Genomic DNA, 21006 nt, shown 5'->3' with positions numbered 1-21006 from the left:
GGAGCGATGGCGTATTAAAGTAAACGTCGACAAGTGCGAAGAAGTTCTGTTCACACGCAGACCGAAACTACTGCGCAAACACCAACACTGTAGACCAATAACACTACATACACGCCGAATACGTTTCCGAGAGAAAGTCAGGTACCTCGGTGTCTGGCTGGACCGGAAACTTACATGGGGGGACCACATTGAATACGTTGCCAACCGAGCGCACGCGAGGCTCAAACAGCTCTACCCAGTGCTCAACAGGGAAAGCATACTGAATAGGAGGGTGTCGAGGTCCATATACATGACACTGATTAGACCTCTGACGACGTACGCAGCTCCCGTCTGGGGATATGCAGCTCCTACACGACTGCGCCGCCTGCACATCATACAGAACAAAGTGCTACGAATCATTAGCAACGCTCCACAAGCACTGTCAATCTTCACCAAGAATACACACTCAAGGAAGTATTCAAAAAAACACGCCACACGACTATACAGGAACTCGAGACACTCGAACAATCCTTTCATCCTCACTCTGGGAAACTACGATCACAACCACAGGTGGAAGCACAAGCGGCCAAAGACACTGCTAGCTAGGGCATAGTATGGTAAACCAACATACGCAAACAAGCGGCAAACGTCGGCAAGCCCCTGCATATGAGCAACACTGACTGGAAATTACCAGCTGCTATTAGAGCCGACCAACAGGCCACAGCAGGGACACCGACGAGCTCGCCTGCTGACGCAGAAACAAACCACCAACGTCACCTTACACAGTGCTTCCGACATATGACCTATCGGACACAAGATCGATAACAAACCTAACTGTTGCAGGTTGCTGGCGCTGAACGAGGACTCTACACCGGCACCCAGCGGCAGCCTCCGAGCAACACAACCGCAGAACGTCAAGGTATCGACTTGCATGACACCCACGACTAACAAAGCCTACGACCTATCGCAGGCAGCAAGACATTCGCTAGTGCTCTTACCACCCTACCTAACTATCGCAGAGGCTTTTTCCCTTGGCTCTTACCTTGGCACTTTTTTTTTCCTCTGCCCTTCAAACCGCTAACCTTCATTGGACTTAGACCCAATTTATCTCCAGATGAGCGCGTATTAATGGTTAACCTTAACCAGACGTACGCAAACACCGCAGTACCCACATCGTGCGACACCTCACTTTAGTGAATACTAACCCTTATGCTGAGATGGCAGTAGGCCTCTTGTGTTGGCCGTCATGCCGGTGTGGGCGTGGAGGGGCTGCACCTCTATCGCCAGGCGCTACAGGCGAGTAGCCGCCTGCGTCCAAGAGCCCACGCCTCATCCGCCGACGAGCAGCACCCATAGCAAACAACGCAAGAAGCGGTATACAACAGTTGGTTCCCACTCCGTGCACCATTGCAACCTACTGTAGTAACGTTGGCGCTCCTTGCATATCGAGTGACCAGTCACAGCAAAGACCTTTTAGAACTATGACGTAACGTCAAGCTCAGTGAGAGACAATGACAAAATATATGCGACTGTTCACGTGTAAATCTCATCAGTAAACCCTGTAACAGTGGCCGAAATGTCTGGTTGTCCAGTGTAATTTTTTTTTTTTTTTTACGTGGTGCGATACTCGGGAAACATTTATATCCCCTGACTGTGGCGGCGGAAGCCTACGCAGTTACATTAGCAATGTGTCGCAGTGAGGTGAGAGGAGAGGGGAGGGGAGGGGAGCAGGGGAGGTGGGGTCGGACAGAGGAGCGCCCGTGGCCCGGGCAGGTCCCGGCCGCACTTACCGGCTGGCCGTCGAAGCGGGCGGCGGAGCCCGCGGAGGAGGCGGAGGCCGCCTGGGACGGGGGCCGGCGGCGCACCGTGCCCAGGCGGGCCGCCCCCGCGACCACCCGGTCCCGCGCCTCCTCGTCGGAGCTCTCCTCATCGCTCGAGTCCACCCTGCTCTTTGCCTTTGCGACCCGCGAAGGGGACGCGCCGCTGCCGTCGGCCGCTGCCGCAGCCGCCTCCGCCGCCGCCGGCCGCTCCCCGTCGCCTTCGTCTCCGACGTCGGGCCCCGGCGTGACGAGAATGCGCCTGCGGACTCTAGTACCGTTCTGCTGGATCACGCTCACCGTGGGGGCGGGCACGGCCGCGGCCGGCGCTGCGCCCTGCGGGGGCGGCGACGGCGACGCCGACACCACCGAGTCCAGGCGGCGCCGCACCTCCGACACGGCGCCGGGCTCGTCGCCGCCGCCGCTCGCCGCCCCCGCCGCCCCCGGGGCCGCGGGTCCCGCGCCGGCCGCGGCCGCCGCCTCGTCGTCCGACGACGCCGAGGAAGAGGACGCGGACGAGGAAGAGGCCGGGGACTGCTCGCGGCCAATTACCTCTGTCCGCGTGACCGCGGCGGCCGGTGCGTAGCGCTGCGCGGTGGTGGAGGCGGCGGTGGCGCGCGGCGGCCGCTCGGCGAGGTAGGCGGACGGCGAGTACTTGTTGTACAGGTCCTGGACGGCGTCGAGCGCGGCCGCCGTCGAGCTGCGCGCGGCGCGCCCGCCCGAGACGCCGGCCGACGAACCGGCAGAGGCCGACGCCGACGCCGAGGTGGCGCCGGAGTCGGCGCGCGACCGGCTGGAGGCCCGCGAGTAGGCGGGCTCGCGCGCCTCGCTGCGCTCGCGCGACGACGACGACGAGAGGCTGAAACTGGAGCCCGAGGCGGAGCTGTAGCGCGACGAGGCGCCCAGCCCGGAGTCCGCCTCCGACAGGCTCAGGTGCCGCCGGCCGTACGCCGCCACCGACGACGTCGAGCTGCAACAGCCACACACGACGCGCTACTCTCACCAGCTCCACAGTGGCGTGCTGCCGACCGTGCCCTCACACCTACTTCATACTACAACGTAGAAATATCTCCGTGTTGGGTAACCGCGCGGTCTGGGCGCCTTGCCACGGTTCGCGCGGCACCCCGCCGTCGGAGGTTTGAGTCCTCCCTAGTGTGTGTGTGTGTGTGTGTGTGTGTGTGTGTGTGTGTGTTTTTTGTCCTCAATGGAAGTTAGTTTGATTAAGGAGCGAGAAAGCCTAAGGACAGAAGACCTCAGCAGTTTGGTCCCATAAAAAAAAAAAAAAGAAAATACGTCGCAGTAATAAAGATTGACGAGCTAGGGCACTCGAGAACGTTTGGAACGTTTCAAATGTTAAGACATCTGAAGGTACCGCTATCACCGTGCAGCAAAATGTTCAAATGTGTGTGAAGTCTTATGGGACTTAACATCTGAGGTCATCAGTCCCTAAGCTTACGCACTACTTAACCTAAATTACCTAAGGACAAACGCACACACCCATCCCCGAGGGAGGACTCGAACCTCCGCCGGGACTAGCCGCACAGTCCATGACTGCAGCGCCCGAGACCGCTCGGCTAATCCCGCGCTCACTGTGCAGCAGTTTCCTAGATAACCATAGACCGGGAAGTCTTATCGCAGATGGGGAGCTGGAAACTAATCAAAAGAATTACCGAAGGCTGTCATCGAGGGTCCAGCTGCGACCCGTTTTTCTAGGATATAACAATCGAACCACTCCTGCAGTTTCTAGATGGAAATGGCAGGTCGGACGGAATTGTCGCCAACGCACATGACTCATTACTTGCAGTCAGTCAGCCAGAAGAGAAACCCAGTGGGGTACTAAAAACTATTACAGAGTGGTGCCAACAACTAACGCAGGAAAGTCGGAAACAAAACGACATACCGTTACCAAAATGATCAGTGCATAGAAATCCTTCAGTTCAAATACGGGACAAAAACATCAAACGAGCACTTGCTACGTGCTATCTTGGGGTACGCATAGATGATAAATTGAATTTCCAGGTAATGCCAACAACAGACAAAGCAGAAAAATACTAGATAACCTGGTGACGCTAATCTGAAACAGTACAGGATACTTGTACCAGTCATACGGACCTACCAATGTGCGCTCTTCGAATCAATGCTCAGCTTTGCAACCAGCACGTGGGCAGACAGGCTGAACCTGACCACCGACAAACCATCAGCTCAAACGAGGGCAGACAAGTGTCCTACCGAGACTATCTGGAGCCTCCGGCACCACCTCTGTGGCCCGCCGTTGTGGCCGAGCGGTTCAAGGCGCTTCAGTCTGGATCCACGATGCTGCTACGGTCGCAGGTTCCAATCCTGCCTCGGGCGTGGATGTGTGTGATGTCCTTAGGTTAGTTAGGTTTAAGTAGTTCTAAGTTCTAGGGGACTGAGGACCTCAGATGTTAAGTCCCATAGTGCTTAGAGCCATTTTTAACAGTCTCTGCGGATGCACTGTGTGTGGCACTCGGAATATGCCTCATAGACGTCGCTATCAAATACAGACCTGCAAGGTTAAATGTGGGGACACTGGACAAGGTACACACAATAACTGGTGTACGAGTACACACGATACGTGACCCTAAAAGATGGCGTTTGGATACGTGGCAAGGTGAGTACCATCTGAAAAGGAACGCAGACTGTAAGACTTCCCCCCTCACATAAGGAAGCGATTGAGAATGAAAGTTATCGATTCCAGCCACAGTATGGCACATTTCTTAACTGGACGCGGGCCTCATCCCACGCACTAAACTGCGCGAGTCTGAGACAGAGACCTACGTGCACATGTTGGGAAGAAGGTTCCCCAGAACACACTTTCTTCTTCTGCAAGCAATACGCGAAGAATAGAAATACACTACACTCAGACTACACACAAGCGGACGTAAACAACAAAAGACGAGGAGCAATGGGCACAACTAAATGCATTATCAAACATTATTTCAACAACATATGAAGAGTACCTGCGGACACGACATAACAGACATGCCTATATGCAACGTAACAACAACTCTCCAGAAGCTGGATACCGATACCTACAGTAACAGCAAATAAAGACACCTACAATTAGGAATCAGATATAACATGCCGAAATGCACTGGCAAATTTTACATATCAGTCAAATAATAGTTAAGGATAGCGAATACTGGAGTAAATGTAGTGTAAGGTTCGAGTACTCCCTCGGGCATGGGTGTGTGTGTTTGTCCTTAGGATTCTTTAGGTTAAGTAGTGTGCAAGCTTAGGGACTGATGATCTTAGCAGTTAAGTCCCATAAGATTTCACACGCATTTGAACTTTGTGTGTGTGTGTGTGTGTGTGTGTGTGTGTGTGTGTGTGTGTGTGTGTGTAGGTGCTGGCAATCGTGATAACAAAGCACCTAATATTCTAAACGGATGAGTACCTAAAGTTAATGCATATGATTAGCAATATCATTTCTCTACTATTAACTAAACTTTTTCGTTCCGAGGTATTCACCGCCAGTAACAATCAACGCTGACACTAACAAATCTCTCTTGTATCCTACCACCTTTTCACTACAAATTTTTATTTCTATATCAACCTCAAATTATCGTTATTTTAAATAAAGCGTTGTTCTTTGTCAAATGTTGCAGATAAAAAAAATAGAAAAAGTGACATACTAAAACCGAGTCAGCGGTGAGCCATTCAGTTTCAGAAAGAGTAGTACAGAAACAGTTTCTGTTAACAGACTGGCTCTACCGTCAATAATGAACACATTCACATTCACTAGTTTACATTAGAACTTTCTTAAAGGTAGTTGTCAACGGAAGCTCATTTGTGGGATACTTTGTTTTGTTTTCACAATTTCCGCCAAAGTTCTCATAATTGGCAAAAACATACTCACGAAGTTCTTTAATCGTGTCTGTTCAACTGAAAGAGAAGTGGAAATGACTCATCATCGTCTTTCTCCAATATTCTATTGTACCACATCTCCAAATCTGCGGCTCAGATTTTTTTTCGTCACCGTTATGGATACGGAGTACCGGCGCACGCCGCCACAAATCAAGCACTGCGTACCAGCAAACCCCCGATTCTTTAAAGAATCCAACCCCTGTGGATAAAACAGCTTCAGACGTCTGAATCACCACAGATCTGGATATTACGCTGTTTAACCAGTCAGCCAAATGAAGACCACGAGAAGTCCTTTTAAAAATCTGTCACGTGCTGACAACGTTGTACTCACCCCGGACTTATTCCCGTCTCACTTCATCTTTCTCAATATTAAATCAAGCTGAAGGGAGAAAGAGTTCATACACAGAGGGAGATTCGAGCGGATTAACAGCGTGCACTAAACAGCCTAGCAAAGCAACACTTTCAGAATTAATTCAAAAAGTGATAGAAACCTTGGTATCCGTGTATTCGATCACAAAGGGAGTATGAAAAGTTTGTGTCAGCAAAGATTAAATCTAAGACTGGATGCAGTGGAGGAAGACTGAAGTGCAACGACTTATTCAGTTTCCTGAAACAGACAATTAAGGAAGAGCGGAGGAGGCGTTAGGAAAGGCAGAGAAGAGAAAGAACTGAATGGACGATCATGGAGTTGTTGGAGGTGGATGAGGAAAAGAAGAAACTATATAATATATGGTTAAGCTCTGGGAGTGAAGAGGACTGGAATATGTATAAGGTACCTAAAATGACGGCTAAAACATTAACAACAAAGTGTAAGGAAGAGGAATGGGAAAGACTATGTGGGGGAACAGAGCATTCACTTGGATATAGGAGATCGTAGCAATCCCGCACCCAATGCAGCCTATAACTACCGGACAGTGGAAATAGTACTAGGAGAACTTCTCGTAGAAAAAAGTAGACACAACGTATAGGAGTCTATAACAAAAGTTGCATCTATAGTAAACGAAGAGGTAAAAGAGATGCTGAAAAAGGCAAGAAATGGAAAGACAAATGGGCCGAGAGACGTTGTGATTGAGTTGTGGAAATATGGGCTTCTCGAATGGTGACAATAACATGTAAATTATTCAGTTGGATTGTGAAGGGAGTAAAAATACCAAAGGACTGGCATCATAGATGTGTGATATCTACAAAAAAGTAAACAAGAGCCACCCAAACAACTATAGGGGATTTAGTGGTATAGGTACTGTCAGCAGATGTTTTAGCAATGTACTGAAAAACATGTTGGAGAATGAAGTAGAGGAACAGATGAGAGAGGAACAGGCACGTTTTGCAGTTGGAGATCTTGTATGGATCATATTTTTAGTCTTGGACAAATAAGTAAGAAGGTATATTCTGAGAGTCGGGAAATAAACCTAATATTTCTGGATTCATAAAAAGCGTAAAATCTGCCCCGTCAACGGACTACTGGAAGCGATGGATCATATAGGTGATATCCCTAAGTCAAAGACTATACCAACAGCATGCAGCAGTTAAATTAGGGAGAAAGTTGAGTGAAACATTCGACACAGGAGTTACACAGGTCGTCAGTATGTCCCCGACCATGTTTAATATATATATATATATATATATATATATATATATATATATATATATATATATATATAATGGTCTCCGACCATGTTTAAAAATATATATAGTATATAATGGAATGGTGGAATCAGTCATGCGGAGGTATGGGATTTCCTTTACAGTAAGGTACTACCTACTCAATACTATATGAGGATGATCAGGTACTGATAAGACAAAGTAGAGAGGATGTCAAGTTTATGATAAAGAAGTTACTGGTAACATTTGAACGAGGCGGGCTAACAATAAACACGAGCAAAACAGAATATCTAGTAGTGGGAGGAGATGGAAGTTTTATAGTACTGCCGTAACGATCTATTAAAGCTATAAAGGAGTTTAACTACTACAGTTCGATTTACTATTCCTAGGAAAGCTGTGAGGCAGATGTGGAATGCAGCATCCACCAGACAAAATGGCCAATTAAAATGCAAAATAGGGTTCTGTGTAGCCTGACAATATCAAAAGAAACAAAGAAGAGTATTTTGCAAACAGTAGTGAAAAGTATAATAGCATACAATGCAGAAGGATGGATCGCGGGGAGGGGGGGGGGGGGGAGACTGGAATATATCCAACGAATAATTGACGACATTACGTGCAAGAGGTACTCTGAGGTGAAGAGATCAGCACAGGTTAGGAAGTAGTTTTGGGACACATCAACCAGTGAGAAAACTGATGACACGAGGAATAAGAACAAGGCATTGCGCACCGCAATGCTCTAACACGCACTTAACACGGTGGTGGACAACTATTCCAGCTCGAGAAGCACTCTGTGATAGCGGAGGACCTTTTACAATAACTGGATTCATTGCTTAACTTTTCATTTCAGAAAGGGTCTATCCTTCATTAAACACACAACATTCATCGCTTATTCTAAGTTTTTTCGAAGGGTTCCTTATTTCACAAAAGTTGCAAATTGATACATTTCCCGTTGCACAGAGTGAATGGAAATGAACCATGTCATCCGAAAAATCACTGCGCATCGTACAGCGTGCATAAGCCATACCGACACTCGGCGAGGTGGCCGATGAGGGTGACCGTAAATTGGAAACGCCTTTACGGTCGATGCCATCACAACGCTTCGAGTGTGAACTTGTTTTGCGCGAATTGTAACTACACTCCGTTTGCGTCTTAACATCGTCGCCGTAGCGCACGGGAAGGAAATCTCGGTTCGAGGCGGATTTTTCTTACTGTCTTGGCGCGGCTCACAAAAACCCTTTGCGAGTCGCATGTGACACGCAGGTCGTTATTTGCCCGCCTCTGCCTCATCCTGCACCAGAAGGCTTTTCTGATACGTCTAGAAGCCACGAATTCCACTGCCACAAAATGCGCTAGCGCGGGAAGCCGTGGAACTGCAGATCGATGTTCGCCAAAGGCTATTAGAGCAAAAGTTAATACTCCGACATACAGCGACATCACGTCCTCTTCGAGAAAACAAACGTCGGTCGGTCTGTGAACGTGTTGGTTCCAGGAAGGAAACGTAAACGTGTTCATACGGAGAGCCTCGGAAAAAGCTGGAGCACACAAGGCGAGCCTGAGGGCATTAAAAAAGTTTCTAGTATTCACTGCTCTCGAAATAATAACGCGCTCAACATTTTCGATGAGGGCGTCTTGTTAAACACAAAGACATAGCAGGTTCCCTGCGACATCAGAGAACGACTGGTCTGCTTATTAAACGACGGTCGTAAACTGAGACCACTTATGCCACGATTTTCTATATTAATAATATTCTTTGTAGCGAAACTGTACTGTACCATAGTATTATCACTACAGTCCCCTTTAAACGGTTAGACTCTCCAAGGAAGTACAAGCTAGTGGACTCGTACGCCAACTGTATCCCGATCCTGTTTACACGAGTTAACCGCTCTGTCAAACATAAGCAGTGTTGGTCGGGCTGGAGTGTTTGCTCTTCCCCAATTACTTTTACAGATCCCAAGAAAGTTAAGGGAAAAAAAAAGAAGAAGAAGTGGGCATCCATTACGCCCAAGAGAGTGAATCACGTAAGGTCGCACGACACTATTGGGTGGGAGACCCCAAGGGATATGCTGAACTGCTTAACTGCAAAGTCATTCCTTCTTCGCTCAGGTTGACACCCTTCCTTCGCTAATGGTACAGTGATGACCCGAGACATTACGAACGCCTGCTTAATAATGCGTTTGTCTGCGTTTGCAACGCAATGCAGCTGGGACTCTGCGTGGCTTGGATTCGCCAAATCCTCGGTATGTTTCCACAGGTATGAGGCACCACATGACTACACACAATTCCGGTTATTAATTGTTCACCGTTGGCGTTGGATAACATTCACCGAGTGTTCTATCGGGTCCAGACCAGTCGAATTCGTTGACCAACACGTAAACGTGAGTTGACTAACATTCTCCTCACTATTCTGGTCTTCTGACACAATATTTTCCTTCTCTTTTCATTAATTGGCTTTCGGGACGTCCCCATACAGCCATATCAGCAGTGGCAGATACGACAGTGTGTTGCGACAATTCAGAACATTCATCAAGTGCCAAGCCATACCCTGATACGAAGTTGCATAAGCTTAGTCATGTCTTATGACGCCATGCAGGCGATTTTTGTGACGTTTATGACGATACGCACGTGAGGACAACACGACACACAGTCCCGACCGAAGAAAATCTCCAACCCGGCCAGGAATCGAACCCGGGACCTTTCGGTTATCAATCTATCGCGCTGACCCCGCGTCTATCGAGGCGGACCTTGTGACAAGGCGTTTATCCGGCTGGAAGGTAATATTGCCGTCAGGGAAGGCATCAAGCATGAAGGGATTAAGTGCTGCGCGATAATGTTCACGTAGTCCACAGCTGTTACGGTGCCTTACCACATATTCCACAGAACCACACGTGAATCTCTCCCTTAGGATAATACTGAGCACATCAGTGTGCGTCTATGGTGGTACGCATGTTTCGTCTCGATGACGGCGTGTTCGAACATGGCCATCGACCTTGTGTGACAAGAGATGTGATTCATCCGTCTAGGGAACACGTTTCTTTTGATCCGCGGTCCAATGTCGATGATCCCGTGCCCACTAAATTCGTAACTGACGGTGTCGCTGGATCAACGTGGGAAAGCGTATGAGTGGGGCTGCCGGGAAACCCGATGTTAAACGATATTCTCTGATCGGTGTGCTCCGAAACGCTTACGGCTGGCTTCTCCAGCACTGTACTGTGTTGTCACATCTGCCACAGACAGCCGCCTGTGCTGATACACACAGCGGGAAAGTCTCCGACCTCTACACTATGCGATGAGGCGTGGGCGCCTACGCGTGGTTCCACCGTCTTTCAGCCACATTCTATACTTGTTCACAATAATGGCTGTTACAGAGTTGCTCGCTCACAGGCGCCGGGCCAAAACAATCTATCTTTTATCGGTGTCACTCATGTCAGTGGATTTCCCTATTTTCGGCCCGTATCGTCGCTGGAATGATTCCCCTTTAGTCTCTACCTGGGTTATGTATTTTCCTTAGCGCGTCACTAGCGTGGAACGCCACCAGGCGGCATTCAGCCTCGCGATGGCCAGTGGCCGCAGTGTTTTGGCTCGTCAGTATAGCTGCTGTGTCGAAAGTCTAGGTGACTGTCGAGTCCACAAGGAGTTCTATTGTTCGTGTAGAAACATATTATGGTGCTGGTTGTGGTGATGGTGATGATGATGATGATGATGATGACGATGGTGGTGGTGGTGGTGGTGGTCGTAGTCATGGACGCGGCGACGTAAGAGGACGGGAAAACCAGTTCTGGAAAACATCCACAACCGGACAGTTAATCTCACTGCATGAGACACTGTAGAGAAGTTTCAAATTTAGACCTGGACATGGACGTAAAGTCTGATGATCACGAAATTTACAACAAAACTACGCTTCCCTTGCGGATCAAATACTGGTGATGAAACCAGCGACACCAGCATATTCTAGAAGTTCGTAAATGGAATTTCGAAACGCACTTCATATACAGAGGTTGGACAAAGGTACGTCAACACCACGAGAAATGCATGCTGCGACATAAATGCAGATGACAGCGGAGGAAAGTGAATCCCAACGTGGGTAAATTGTCGCTGTTCATACGATAGCAGCTTCCGTTAACAGGTCGCCGATGTGTTTGGTGTCTCAAGAAGGACCGTAACGCGTACTGCACACAACAAACGCGGAAAAACACCGTCCGCTAGCTAAGTAACAATGTGGACGAAGGCGGATGGGCACTGAAGATGACTGGCGAAAAATGAGGGGACGATATCTGCAAAAGTCGCTGCAGAACTGAGTCCCGCACTAGCGGATCCTGTCAGCACCAAAACAACACGAAGAGCTAGGAATTGTAGGGCCAGCTGAAATTACAAACCACAGACCAGTGATGCAAATACCCGTAACAGGAAAACGCGGCGCCGAATCCACGATACGATTATGGAACAAGGGAAGAAAATCGTATGGTCGGTTAAGTCTTATTTCAAACTATTTTCAACTTCTGACGAAGTTTACGTTCCAAGTGTGAAACATGGCGAGGATTCGGTGACGATTTGCGCACCCAGGTCGTGATATTCCATGGGCCCCACGGTTACTCTGCAACAGGGCATTACTGCCAAGGATTATGTGAACAATTTGGGAGGGTCAGGTCAATTTCAGGGTACAGTGTTTGTTCCCCCGTGGTGATGATGATAATGATGATGATTGATTTGAGGGGCGCTCAACTGCGCGGTTTACTCAGTCCAGTCTCGTCACATTCATGAATGATGGTGAAATTATGATGACAACACAAACACCCAGTCATCTCGAGGCGGATGAAAATCCCTGACCCTGCCGGGAATCGAACCCGGGACCCCGTGCCTCGGAAGCGAGAACGCAACCGCGAGATCACGAGTTGCGGACCCCGTGGTGATGCTGTGTTCCAAGACAACACAGCTCGCGTCGTCCAGAACTGGTTTCGTCAGCAACAGATCTCAATATTATTGAGCCTTTGTGGTCTTTTGTCGAATGAAGGGTGCGTGGTCGGTGTCCATCTCCATCATCGTTAGCGGAACTTTCCACTAATTTACTGGAAGAATGCAGGACAATACAGGATCCATATTTATCCATTCCGAGTCGATTGGAAGCTGTTTTAAATACCGACCCGTATGCCTACACCATTTTGAGCACAATAATGAGTCGAGGTTTTGGCGTTTCCACACTTTCTTCATCCCATGAACGTCTTAGCAAGACGTGCGTCGGGAGAAAGCTGCTGAACTGAATTGTGTGTGTCGACAGCAGCGAGCATAACACAGGCGTCTGCACGCTTTCGTAAGTGCGAGGCTTGCGGTACGACACGAAATGCGGGTACCTGCGACTGCTGACGCGCGGAGAAACGAACCACCGCAACTGGAACAAACGGTACGACGCTGCTAAGCGACACGTACATGACAAATGCCGCACTTCCGGCAGGCCCTTACCGACGTACCTTATTCAACATAACTTTTGTTTTCTGATTAATTTGTGGCGTGTTCGCATATACAAAGAAAATACGCAGCGAAATATTAATGCAGGTTTTTTAATGCGGGAATACACACCTATTCAATACATCTTTTATTTATGTATTCCTGTTTCATCCAGACTTATCCTAGTGACACTGGTTTAATACACTGACATTATGTCAAAAGTCCGTCGTTGTACAACTCACGATCATAAGGTTGTTTGTGGCAAGATAACATAAAACAAAAACAAATCAAATTGTATAAATATAAGACCAACTAAAGAAAGATTACTGAATGGCATCTGTCTACCAATCACTTATTTCTATTATGGACACTTTCAATGTTTCGTTTAGAAGAGGCTTCGAGTGCTGCGACCAACTTTTTATCAATCGTGACCTAGATGACTACAGCAAATCTAACCCACTCAGCTGTTACGTTCCTCAACACTATTCCAGTGGTAGAGAGTAGCAATCTCAAGCCCATCGTCTTTGCCGTGCTCCAGTGATGAATGGGACGGAAAGAAAAGAAACGTTCAAGCATGGTGTAATAGCGCAAAGCCTCTGCTTCACATTACTACAGTGATTCGCAAAGTACAGATACAGATGTGCCACTACAGCTCTAGTTCTAAAATTAAATCCAACCCTTTAGTCGCAACTACAAATTACTGCGACAAACATGTATTGGCAACCTTCACCTATACATACACACATTATTTAACGTCTGCCAGCTACGTTAAGCAAAAGGCCCCTTACTTATAATTTACTCCTGACGCGTAATTTTTTTCGTACAGATGCTTTGGTGTTGATTTCAGTCCATGCATATTCTTTGGAAATAACCACGAAGCTAACGGATGATCATTCGGAACAAGAATCTTTTAATTCGTTAGGAACAATCATTTTCAGACGCGTCGAAGGCTAGGACTTCACGCCAGGTCTCAGCGAATGGGCAAAAGAATGAATTAAACGAATACGGAATTTTAAATACGTCATTCTCTGAAGTGTTTGCGCAAATCACAGGAAACCAACTCAGGTAGGTAGGATAAGTGCCCACAGTAAAAACCGAAATGCGGACAGTCTCTAAATCGAATAACCGTCAGCAGCCGTCAGTAACAGTCGCTACTGACGCAATCACTCTGTGAAACGAAACTGTGGTGTTTAGACTGTACTGGTGGACTGAATTCCACAAATGTGTGTGTGTGTCTTTGAAGTGGTCGTCGCCACATCGTAATGGTCACCAAGAAACCATATGCCTCTTTCGCATCAATGTATCTTTCAACGGAAAAGAATTCGAGATTTTTCGATAATGTTCGCAAACTTTGGTCACTATTCTAGATTGTAAAGGAGTGTTTTCGGCTGTTCTAGAATATTCTCGAAAGTTCTAGAAAAAAATTATTCAAATGGCTCTGAGCACTATGGGACTCAACTGCTGTGGTCATTAGTCCCCTAGAACTTAGAACTACTTAAACCTAAGGACATCACACACATCCATGCCCGAGGCAGGATTCGATCCTGCGACCGTAGCAGTCTCACAGTTCCGGACTGCGCGCCCTGAACCGCGAGACTACCGCTGCCGGCGAAAGTTCTAGGCTACAGCTTTAAAACAGCACATATCGCACATATCCGCACACTGGCAGAATCGTCTTAAGTGACGAGTTGTAGCTTGTAGTAAAGACAGAGCAACAACTCATCCAAAATGTGTATATAGGCTTATAGAGAGAAAATGCGTAAACAAAGAACGGTTGTGTGATTCAACAATTTTAGCAACAAAAAAAATTGTGAATATAGAATATGGAATCAGGGGAAGACAAAATATTTAAATCCATTGATAAAACGATGCACCAGGAGGAAAGGGTAAACTGCCCACAGAATTCAAATGGTTCAAATGGCTCTGAGCACTGTGCGACTTAACTTCTGAGGTCACCAGTCACCTAGAACTTAGCACTAATTAACCCTAACTAACCTAAGGACATCACACACATCCATGCCCGAGGCAGGATTCGAACCTGCGACCGTAGCGGTCGCTCGGCACCAGACTGTAGCGCATAGGACCGCACGGCTACTACGGCCGGCCCAACAGAATTCGTAAATTTGCTGAATGTACCTAGTATGCCCTCGCAAGAAAGGCAATCACCATTCAGCTCTAAAAGGCTCCAATTTCCAGCAAGATTAAAGTACGGTGTGGCTGTTAATGAAGCAGAAGGGTATACATTCAATGTTGCGGAGCCAGTTTAAAGGAATCGTGTTTCTTGTACAGCTAACTATACGTAACGTGTCCACGTGTTGATCAACCTTAAAATTTATTCATCTTTGCGCGCAAAAGCAAAACACTAAATGTAGTTTATAATAATATGCTCTGAGTAATTTTGTTTATCATGAAAATAAGAATAATTGTTATCCTCCTTTTGCAACACTTGCTCTTCTCTACATGATAAACATGCGTAGCAAATGAGCAAGATTGGCTGCAGACATTAACGATATTATAGTTTTAATGAGATAATTAACTGAAATGTTTTCCAGTTGAGAAAGTAGACGGATAAAAAGACAGACCAAAGCGGGTCCTTTTTAGCTAATCGGAGAACTAAAATCCTGTGGGTATACGACAACTCTAGCAGGATTAGAGGTAGTGACGAATTTGGGAAGGGACTACACATAAAAATACTTGAAAGCGACCACTATTACTGTCGAATCGAAAGCACTGACAAGTGGAGTACAGGTGTAGGCTACATTCAAAAGGAAATCATTTCCTAATACCTATTATATTCGTAGGAACATGTTTATCTGTAGCATCCTCGGGTGAACCATCGAAATTTCTTCGAACACTCAATTCGCCGGAAAAATTTACGAAAAAAAATAAAAAATCTGCAAGTTACATGTCAGCTCAGTATTTTATACTAATTCTTATTTAGCTTCAGTTAGCGAACTTACCATGTTAATTGCACTTCATATCTGCAAGCATCCAACCTTTTCCATACTACCCCAACACACACACACACACACACACACACACACACACACACACACACACACACACACACAGTTCCCTTGCGATACTTTCAACAGAACTACAGCTGCTAGAACGCTAATAAAACAAATTCCTGACTGGAAATGAAGAAAAATGGTGATATGAACGTGTGTCCGGAAATCCATCGTTTCCACGGTAGATGGCATTGATGAATGGAATATCTTCTGAGCACGTACAGTGTGTTCCTTATGTGTTGCAGGCTGTGTGATTGATACAGCGTACTACAAGCACCAGAATGGTCCAGTGTTCATTTCGGGACCAAGCCGAAATGGTGTTTATGTACGGTCAAGCAGATCAAAATGACAGAGTCAGCAAAACAAGTACCCCCACAGGCACCAACAAAATCACGCAACATTTCAAGCCCTCTTTGGGCGTTTGTGAGATCATGGATCCTCTCAGATAGGAGAACGTGGGCTGAGGCAGCGGACTCTGCGTACAACAGATTTGGAAAGCCGGGATCCACAAGATATTGAGATGAATTCTAGTACGCTGCGTCAGCCACTAAGCCTGCAACACACATGGAACACACGGCACTTCGTCAAAGGAACTTTCATTCGTCAGCATCGTCTATCGTACACTACGCATTTTCGTACAAATATTCATAGGACGTCTTTTCCTCCATTCCCAGTCAGGAATCCGTCCTCGCAGTTTGCCTGTTTTATTGATGTTCACCTTGTACAAGATTTTTTTTGTCTCCTAATCAATCTGAAACTGATGAGAGGCCACATATGTAATTTGCAAATGTCGTTTGTTTGGTCTCTCCGTCCCCCTGTTTCCTTCTGCTCTCCACCAAACGTGCATTCTGACTCCTCGTCCTTACATTACAAGATACATTATCTAACAGACATCTCTTGTCATAGGTAGAGTCCCTGCGTTACAATGATGGTGCCCTGGTAATTTTATATGTGTTGTTATCAGGAGAATTGAGGGTACAGAGATTCATGACTCTTTCTATGACACTTTTTTTTCTGCGCTGTAAGCAAATATAAGTAAATGAAGACTGAAGCTTGCGGGCGTGTTCTACGCACGAAAAATTAAAGAATCCGTTGTGGAAACCAACGGGTGGATACAAAAGTAGAGAAGACGTCGTAGCACCCGGAAATTAACTTTTGTAAAGGTCTTCAATGCGTGGACAGGAACTGGGAAGAAGCTGAAAAACTGGCAGTTGATCGAATTCGCTGAAGGAAACTTGTTGCCCGATATTCTACCTAGCATTCGAGGAACGAAGTCTACGTCTCTCGTGGTCTAAATAGTCTCCTCCCCTTTATCGGATGCTTTCTTGTGCCCAGTGGTCTATTTTTAGTCAGCTTAGGAATATTACAATGAGAAACCGCGTTGGGAAAGAGAACGTCGCCTTTGACGATTTGCCAAGTATCAATGCCAGAGGAAAGATGCGTCAAGTCGATCGCTACGGCGCCATTCCTGTATAAGAAGTGTCGCAAAGGGCGGAGAAAGTGATTTTATCATTATTTATTTGACATCTGAGTAGTACTATGAACATATAGTGCAGGATTATAAACGTAGACTTAAAATGTAAAAAATCTGTCCGCAGCTCGTGGTCGTGCGGTAGCGTTCTCGCTTCCCACGCCCGGATTCCCGGGTTCGATTCCCGGCGGGGTCAGGTGTTTTCTCTGCCTCGTGATGACTGGGTGTCGTGTAATGTCCTTAGGTTAGTTAGGTTTAAGTAGTTCTAAGTTCTAGGGGACTGATGACCATACATGTTAAGTCCCATAGTTCTCAGAGCCATTTGAATCATACATATGTTTTTGGATAGGGTCCGCCTTTAGCAAAACACAGTTTTGTTTTATAACCCAAACATGTTTCACTGCAGTTGCAGCATCCTCAGTGGCCTTTTATTTTCCATCTGTTAAAGATAAAGAACGTTCTTTGTTGTTTTGTATACATGTAGCTATTAGTCTTAAAAAAATGTAATTACAGTTATTTGAAAAAACACATAAATTATGAAAATTCATACCTTTTTACCACATGGTGTGGTTTTTTCAGAAAAAAGCACACCATGTGGTAAAAAAGGTATGAATTTTTCAGAAAAAACCACACCATGTGGTACAAAGGTATGAATTTTCATAATTTATGTGTTTTTTCAAATAACTGTAATTACATTTTTTTAAACTAATAGCTACATGTATACAAAACAACAAAGAACGTTCTTTATTTTTAACAGATGGAAAATAAAAGCCCACTGAGGATGCTGCAACTGCAGTGAAACATGTTTGGGTTATAAAACAAAACTGGCCGAGGCAGGATTCGAACCTGCGACCGTAGCGGTCGTGCGGTTCCAGACTGTAGCGCCTAGAACCGCTCGGCCACCCCGGCCGGCTCATTTAGTGTCATTATCTATTCAGACAGCTAAAGGAGATGTGGCTGCCATCCTCTTCGTTACTGCAGTCACGTAATTGGTCTGCTAGCAAGCCATTGCGATGTCCGTGTTCCCTGCAGCGGGCTTGGTAAGACGTATCGTAGTGCCTTTGAACCTTCTGGAGCATTGATGTTTTCTCGTGCCAACGCATCATTTCGGCACAGTGCCTGCCTGTGCGCCTGACCGACTGCTGCCATTCTGCTCTCCTCTTCCCACCGACCACTGCCTTGTGGAGGCTGTGCGCCCGCGGCTGGTACTCTTGTGCGTCAGCTCGCCCGCTGTTTCGCTTCCAGGAAGGTCGCAGTGAGCTTTCACCCGGTGGCAGGGGACGGTTCTGGCAGGGGCCTCCTGCAGGTGACGTCACCGACTTGGCAGGCGACCCGCCGTGGCTGCTGTGCACCAGCGCACGCCGCCTACGCAGAGTTCAAAAGCGCTTCCCAAGCGAGGGCTGCACGGACTGTCACTAGGGTCAGATTTTACTTCCAAGATGGAGTGTCTTCCAAGCTCTACACCTCCATCTCCTGCCCAGACGACACTTACGATGAGCAGCAAAGCGTACTCCACGCAACTCAACACAATCCTCCTCCTCCTCCCCCTCCACCCGCCTTTACTGTTCTTCTCACGAGAGAAAATCCTTTTAGTTAAGCTCTAAACGACCTCGAATTATCTGTAATTTTTCTCTCACGATCATTCTCCAATGTATACGTGAACGCAATGTATCGTTTTATTCTACACTATCGGAATTTTAACGGGAAACCTCAGGGACATGGACATACAATGTATCTCCGGTAGCATCTTCCACTGTGTTCGAGGGGCAACTCCATAATTTCACTAATTGAATATGCCACGAAAGCCTTGACTCATATGGATCAGCGCTAGCCTATCTCTTCAATTGAATCGGCTTGGAAATGTTCGAAAACTTACTATTATAATATTCAACACGGCACATACACCCGAGAACATATTAATCTTTAAAAGTTCACACAATCAATACGAGAGGCCAGCTTGACCCCTTATCTAGTCATGCTGCTTTAACATGAGTTTTACATTTAGATCATAACACTTTTTGGCGAATAAAGAGGAATTTATTGTTTGGGATGAATATTTACAGGATATGCATACAGACGTCAACAAGAAAATATAACTATTTCTTATAAGGAAAAAAGGCTAAATAAAAATCAATGTGATTGTTGATGATAAAATATGGAAAAAGTTAAATATTTTAATCACCTAGGTTGTGAGAGGATACATCAATGTTATGGATTTTTAGAAAAAAAACTAGCAAATTTCTCAGTCATATTGATACAATAAGTATATAAAAGAATAATACGTGAGAGTAAATTGAAATTTTAAAAGAGTATCGAAAAGAGTAATGGCACGAACGTAAACCATCACATACAGCAGGAATGAGATTTTTTGGACTGGTGAAATCACCTACAAAAAATGCAGAATGACAGCATCGCTAACAATTCCACATGAATAAAATTCCATACGAATAAAAAAAAATAACAGCTAAAATAAAGTGAAGAGATTAACAGACTGTGTAGTCGAGGACTGCCTTCAAAATCTGAAAATATAAACCTGGGGGGGGGGGGAGGGGAGGGGGAGGGGGAGGGGGAGGGGGAGGGGGAGGGGGAGAGAGAGAGAGAGAGAGAGAGAGAGAGAGAGAGAGAGAGAGAGAGAGAGCAATAACACCGACGAAATTTGCGTATCGTGATAGTCGGATGTTTAATTCTCGATAAGCAAATGACGAAGAAAAAAAGGAAATAAAAATTACACAAAAATTTGGTTCACTTGAGTAAGTGATTTTTAATAACGATTTTCTAAATTAGGAGAAGGCGTAAAGTTTTAAACTGTCAGAGAACTGTCAAGTTGTCACTTGATTCTAAAATGCAGTAATCGGCAAAGTAACAGGTCTGCTTGCATATCTGTTGGCTTTCTCAAGGGTGTTTAGGTGCCTTTTGCCAGTTGTTCGGAAGACATTTAAATTGGTTTTTTATAACGTGTCGGTACAGGCATTTGTTTAAATCGAAGCAACGGTTCCAGTTTACACGAAAGTCGCATGCAACACACGGTAATTGAAAACGATTATAGTGATAACAAACGACTATAACCACTTAATGCATAGAGCCACATCGTTAAGAGCTGCAGAGAATGCAAAAGATTCAAAATTTCTATCGCTGCAGCAAGTGCCGTGAATCGGAAGTCACCACATGGGTGATGATGTTTAAGTGAAAATTCCGTGCGATCAGTGAAAATGCCGGATCCCGCAAAGAGGATATTCTACATCTCAGAACTTAACAACCGTCGTACTATCATCGCAGTGCAGAAAAGATTTCGTCAGCAATCTGATCAAAGACCTCCAAATAACAACAATAGTTGCAGAACGCTAGTAAAATTTTGCAAACCACCAGTTCGGCCGTACTGGACAGGAGGGCGCTGTGTTCTATCCACCTACATCTCTGGACGGTTCCCATTTGTCGTAAACAGTATTCCAGAACACAAACTGCGCGCATTACTATTGCGGTCGCATCGATAAATGCATGGCCAGAAATTGATTATGTTGTTGGTGTGGCCAAGTGGAGTCATATGGACACATGTGAAGTACGAGGGGCGTTCAGTAAGTAATGCAACTCGACCAATTCCGGTCGAGAAAATGCGGAATTTGCTTGGGGCATCGTGTAATACTCATGAAGTTTCTATTTGTGGCGGCGCTTTACATAGCCTTGAAAATGTCACCTGATAATGTAGGCGTATTGCAATAGAGAGCTGTCTCTACGCGGATATTCACAAGCGCTTACAGTATGGCTACGGAGACCTGACAGAGAAAAGCATGGTGAGTCGTAG

General features: G+C 46.2%; 1 protein-coding gene across 5 annotated transcripts in view; it reads right to left on the bottom strand.

The window, feature by feature from the left end:
• Positions 1-21006, bottom strand: part of LOC126284117 (ubiquitin carboxyl-terminal hydrolase 21-like) — a 374932-nt gene that overhangs the window by 116475 nt on the left and 237451 nt on the right. For all 5 annotated transcript variants that reach the window (XM_049982796.1, XM_049982795.1, XM_049982798.1 and 2 more), the window contains one exon: positions 1770-2766. In XM_049982796.1, coding sequence (XP_049838753.1) covers positions 1770-2766 — 997 coding nt within the window. The remainder of the gene's footprint in view (positions 1-1769; positions 2767-21006) is intronic.

The sequence above is a fragment of the Schistocerca gregaria genome, chromosome 8, assembly GCF_023897955.1.
Source record: "Schistocerca gregaria isolate iqSchGreg1 chromosome 8, iqSchGreg1.2, whole genome shotgun sequence".
In the NCBI taxonomy this organism is placed as follows: Eukaryota; Metazoa; Arthropoda; class Insecta; order Orthoptera; family Acrididae; genus Schistocerca; species Schistocerca gregaria.
This window is presented reverse-complemented; position numbering and strand designations above follow the sequence as displayed.